This window comes from Zeus faber, assembly GCF_960531495.2.
Source record: "Zeus faber genome assembly, chromosome: 10".
Taxonomy (NCBI): domain Eukaryota; kingdom Metazoa; phylum Chordata; class Actinopteri; order Zeiformes; family Zeidae; genus Zeus; species Zeus faber.
Genome location: NC_137199.1, coordinates 29,276,152 through 29,281,151, shown reverse-complemented (window position 1 = coordinate 29,281,151; position 5,000 = coordinate 29,276,152). Strand labels below are relative to the sequence as shown.

At 45.5% G+C, this 5,000-nt stretch overlaps 2 protein-coding genes across 4 annotated transcripts in view; both read left to right on the top strand.

Moving 5' to 3' along the window:
- Nucleotides 1-2,524, top strand: part of dnajc4 (DnaJ (Hsp40) homolog, subfamily C, member 4) — a 3,840-nt gene extending 1,316 nt beyond the window's left edge. For 2 of the 3 annotated variants that reach the window (XM_080008430.1, XM_080008431.1), the window contains exons 4-7: nucleotides 44-219; nucleotides 657-824; nucleotides 1,126-1,212; nucleotides 1,351-2,524. In XM_080008430.1, the coding sequence (XP_079864556.1) occupies nucleotides 44-219; nucleotides 657-824; nucleotides 1,126-1,212; nucleotides 1,351-1,447 (528 nt within the window). In that variant the 3' untranslated portion in view covers nucleotides 1,448-2,524. The remainder of the gene's footprint in view (nucleotides 1-43; nucleotides 220-656; nucleotides 825-1,125; nucleotides 1,213-1,350) is intronic. The other variant, XM_080008432.1, reaches the window with a different exon arrangement.
- Nucleotides 2,525-4,821: 2,297 nt separating this feature from the next.
- vegfba (vascular endothelial growth factor Ba) overlaps nucleotides 4,822-5,000 on the top strand; it is a gene marked incomplete at its 3' end in the record, with an annotated part of 7,031 nt that continues 6,852 nt past the window's right edge. Inside the window, exon 1 of the mRNA XM_080008256.1 lies at nucleotides 4,822-4,936. Coding sequence (XP_079864382.1) covers nucleotides 4,859-4,936 — 78 coding nt within the window. The 5' untranslated portion in view covers nucleotides 4,822-4,858. The remainder of the gene's footprint in view (nucleotides 4,937-5,000) is intronic.

The window sequence follows — 5,000 nt, the reverse complement described above, 5'->3', positions numbered from 1 at the left end:
TTGGTTGGGTTCATCCACTACATAAGCCCTCTTAAGTCTGCAGCTCCATCCAGATAGCGACCTATCCAACCCGGCGCTGCACAGCCAGTTCGTTGAGCTGAACGAGGCATATCGAGTGCTGAGTAAGGAGCTGAGCAGAAAGGAGTATGACCTGATGCTCCGGGTGCCTTATGGTGGGGCACAGGCTTTCAGACCAGCCACCAGCTACAGAGCCAGGTGGTAATGCACACAAACAAACATTAAATGTCATGTAGTAGTCAATATATAGACCTTTTTTTTTTTTTTTTTCCTTTTAATTTTTCTCAGTGTAGCTATGCCTCTCAATACAACCTTTATGTTTACTTTCCTCACAAGACAAATCTTAAAGCTGGTGTATGAGGGGTGCCCCATAGCTTTTGCTTTAAAACTGTGTGGTAGTGTGTGAAACACCAAAGAAAGCTGAGGCACAATTAAGCTATGGTGTGCGAAAGCGAAAAGGCACAAAATAGCAGTTTTTAGGAAGTGAAATGCTGAGTAGTATCCGCCTGATTGTATCCATAATGCTTGCCTTTTTTTTTTTTTTTTAATAATTACATTTATCCTTCTCCCCACGCCACTTTTGTCTCTCCCTCATTCTCCTTATTCAAACCCCCTTTCCCCCACTCGCCCCCCTCCAGTGAGGAGGTTCAGGACAACAAGCGTTACTGGGAGCAGTTCCGACAGTCCTCAGCGCCTGACACGACGGCAGAGGAGAGGCAGAAGAAGAAGAGGAGGAATTTCCGCCTGGTTGGCTATTGCATCATCACCATGGTGCTTAGTGTTGGAGTTCATGTTCTCTTTTTCAGGTGCGGCAGCGATTGAAAGAATAAAAAAAAAAAAAAAGGATATAACAGCTGGGGGAATGGCGCTTATTGTTTGCTGAAAGTTAAACCCGGTGAAACTTTAGCAAAAACTTTGTATAAATCAATTGGTCAGTAATTTAAGATAATGTAGAATTTAGGAAAATGTACATACAGTATTTCAACAAATCAATAATTGACTGTCTCTGTTCCTTTTTAACCAGCAGGACAAAGTAACTAATATGTTGAGAATGCGTTAGCGTTTAAGTTACTGTGCTAACTCAGGTGGTTCATTCTTCCTCCTCAGGAAACTAGAAGAGATGCACTCTAACTTTATGGACAAGAAAGACAGAGTGATAACTGAAATCTACAACGAGTCCAAAGAGAGGGCCAGGTGTGTACAAACTCTGTAATTTTTTTTAAATACACTCGATTAGGGAATATTGCCACAATTAATGCTCACTCCAAACCCACTTTGTTGCTGGACACATATTTGAGACTGATGTTATTGTGCCCGTGTGCTGATTTCTAGAGTTAATGGTTTCAAGAAGCAGACAGAGATCCTGCGACAGAAACACGCAGAGTTCCTGGAGAAATACAAGACCCACAATGGAGGAGAGGAAAAGTAGGGTCTTTTTTCCGTGCATTTAAACCACTGGATCGTTTTATTCCATGGTGGATTTTTGGCCATGGAAATTTTAGATTTGAAGGGACTCGGAGTGAATGTGCTAATATTTTTAGAATTTGTATTTTATCCTATGGTAAGCAACAGTGTGTTTTAAGTCTGTGTTGGAGTCACTCAGAACAACAGTGTGATGTGGGACGCATTTCGTCGGTTCACACACTCATTTAAATCCCAGCCAAGCAGAGCCTGTTTGAATCGCAAATATGAAAAAATAAAATTGTCACGACAATGTACATGATTGCGTTGATGGGGCTATGGGAAAGTCACAGGAACATGTTAGTCACCCACAACCCACACCACCAGACACCCTGTTTTCAGAGTGTTTTGAGGCTCACAGACGACTGAATTATTTCCTGTGGAAAGGAGCCATTTCACACTTTGCAAATGAACTTTGTCATTAAAAAGCTGCTTGTGATGTCACAGACTTTGTAAGAATTTGCAGGCTACATCAATGCCTAAATCACTGCCCGTACCGAAAGAAGTTGCCTCAGTTTGGAAGTTTTACCCTTCGTGGCACAGTAATGTGTTAAACTGCTGCTGTATTAAAAATGTAGGATATGATGCAAACACTGACCTTTATCAGCATCGAAGAGTGCGGCTCAAGGGGTTTTCAGGGTCTAAGTTCGGGCAATGCTTGACTGCAGCATCATTAGTATCAATTCCTCTTTTCCCTTCTGCCTCTGTGTGTGTTTTGTAGCACCAGGTAGACCTCGGGAGGGGCTTCGCCAGCTGCCTCGGTATGAGGCGACACATTCTCATCCAATATGCATTGAGCCCATTTGAAGGGAAATATATGAATAAACAATATTAGAATTATTATTAGTAATTTATTTTCAAATTACTACAATAACAGATTTGGATTATGATTATGATGATGAAAGCTAATGATAAATGGAAAGCTACACCGCAAACAGGTGGTTATGGCAGCTTCCAAAGCCCTCATTTCCTTTATTTGTAGAGTGTTTGTTGTGAATTTCCCTTTAAGAATTTCCTGGGTGGATGTCAATGATAAATGGTTGAACACAAACTTTCTGCTCTATTTTATTTTTTTTGTCTTGTCCTGTCTAACTGCAATTCTCTGCAAATTTACACAATAAAAAAAGAGATCCTGGAAAAAAGCAAATTCACGGCAAATTGCATGCTTATGCGATTATTGAAAAAGAATATATATTTTTCCCTTTTCCTCAAGCTCATTGTGTGAAACAGACGCACATGGAAGGAGTTACCGCCAGTAATACCTACTAATACCCTCTCTTATTGAGGAAGAAGGATGATATGGTATGTTGTGGCATATGGCAATACATCAATACAATCAGTTCATCTCTGCAGGCATGACGCTTTCTCTGTGAACTGTAAGCTCAACAGGCAGAATATACAGTAGTATGTTGTCAACATATACAGTAGAGTAAATTCATCAGTTGACTCGAACAGCATTTTCCTTTTATTTGAATTTAATGGGTTAGAGTTTTGACTTATATTATACAACGTACTTTCACCTTCATACAGATAAACCCATACACATTAAACCAAACCATTCTAGCATTGTACAGTACCGTGGCTGCCGGTCCTCCCACATTTTAAAGTGTTTCTTAAGAAAGGAAAGCTCCCACAGCACCTTCTTGGCTCTTCTGATAATAATATGGATTCAATCCCGCAATATATTTTCTTTGTCTGTGCCTTTTTGTTGCATTTTATTTTTATTTTATTTTTTTTGCAGTTAGAGGGCCCTCAGCAAGAGATAACACAGCCCCGCATAGTCTAACCACCCCTTACCCTCATGTGGCGTGTGAGTGGCCTTTTATAACCCAAACACACCATAATGTCAGGAGCAGACTCCTCTGTCGGCACGCTCACACGCTCGCAGGCACACACACACACACACACACACACACACACACACACACACACACACACACGGATGACATGGTTAATTTACTCGTGTAGGAGGGAGTCTTTTACTGCCAAACACTTTGTAAATTGTATGTATGGGTCAAAAAGTGTTCCAAGTCCCGTTGGAGGCACATTGAAGCGCTTCATTATTATTTTGTAATAAAGAATCACCATCTACAAAGCGGCGTGCCGGCGGCGGGGTTAATCGGTGACTTATGGATAAAGGAGGTCCTGGAAACTACACCTGTATCCAGTCCGTCCCATTTTAGGAGAGAAGGGGGGCGAAAGTTGTCCGCGGAACGGTCGACGCGAAGTGCCACCGGTCCCCCCTCCCTCCCGCCCGCCTCCAACCCTCCCGCACCCCCACCAGTGTCCTCAAGGGCAACGGCGCGGAGGAGCCCGCCCGAGCACCACGGACCTTCCCGCTCCGTGTCACTGCGTCGCGCCGCGGGCTGTGCGCGGTGCGCCTGTCGGCTGACGTCACCGGGCTGACGGCCCGTTAGAATAACCCCGCGCGTCCGCGGACCGGGGATGGGACGGCGAGGATGCGCGTCGCGCCCACACGTCACGCCGCCGGATCCGGAGCCCAGGGACGAGACCGCGCCGGGGTGCGACGCCGTAACCCCCACTGTGACCGGAGCCGCCGGACCGCGCCGCACGGAGCGTCCCAGCTGAGCGCGTGTTTTTACCCCCTCTCTCTCTCTCTCTCTCTCTCTCTCTCTCCCAGCCAAGGATTTAAGGATCACGCCACATTTTTTTTTTTGTGTGGGACTCTCAATGGACATCACGCCACTCGAATCCCAGGCCGATCCACCGCTTTCTGACCAATAGAGTCACGGTGCCGGCTCATTAGCCCCCGACCGGCGTTCGAATTACACGGAGCGTCGGAGGGAAGCGTCATTCAAACTTCATACAAGTCGCACCAAAAAAAAAAAAAAAAAAAGCAAAGAAAAAATGTTGACGGATTAGTGACGTACCACGGGGTGCACCACGTTGTGATTGTTCTCATAGATTATCCACAAGGTAAGACCCAAAATATCCGAGGCTGTTGGGGTTTTTTTTTTCTCTCTCTCTCTTTCTTTTTCTTCTTTAGATTATAAAACCATCAAAGCCCGATTAACCCCACTCGGCGCGGCGCTTCACACCTCCACGCACGGACCGCCGCGGGGGTGACGGGGTCGTGCCGCAGACCGATCTGTCATCCGGTCGCTTTGCGTGAGGGGGGGGGGGGGGGACCCAAAAGAAACGAAAGGAAACAAACAAACAAACAAAGACAAGCACAAGTGGACCGCGGAAAGTTTCCGAACGCGGAGGATGCCCCCCACGTCCGCCCAGGGACCCCGCGGATCAGAGAAGTCTGCGTTCCCGTCCGGGCACTGAGGCCTCGGAGACGGGCGTCCACGTTTTTTTGTTGTTGTTTTTTGTTGTTTTGGGTTTTTTTGCGAGCCTCTGGGATCACTGCACAATGGGGATTATGCTTCAAGTTATTCTAGGAATGTTTCAATTCCTGCTCCTCACCAGAATCCCTGCGTCTCAAGCCGAGGTACGTGTGTGTATATATATACAGTAAATATATATGTATGTATAGGAGGTTTGACTCCTTGTCT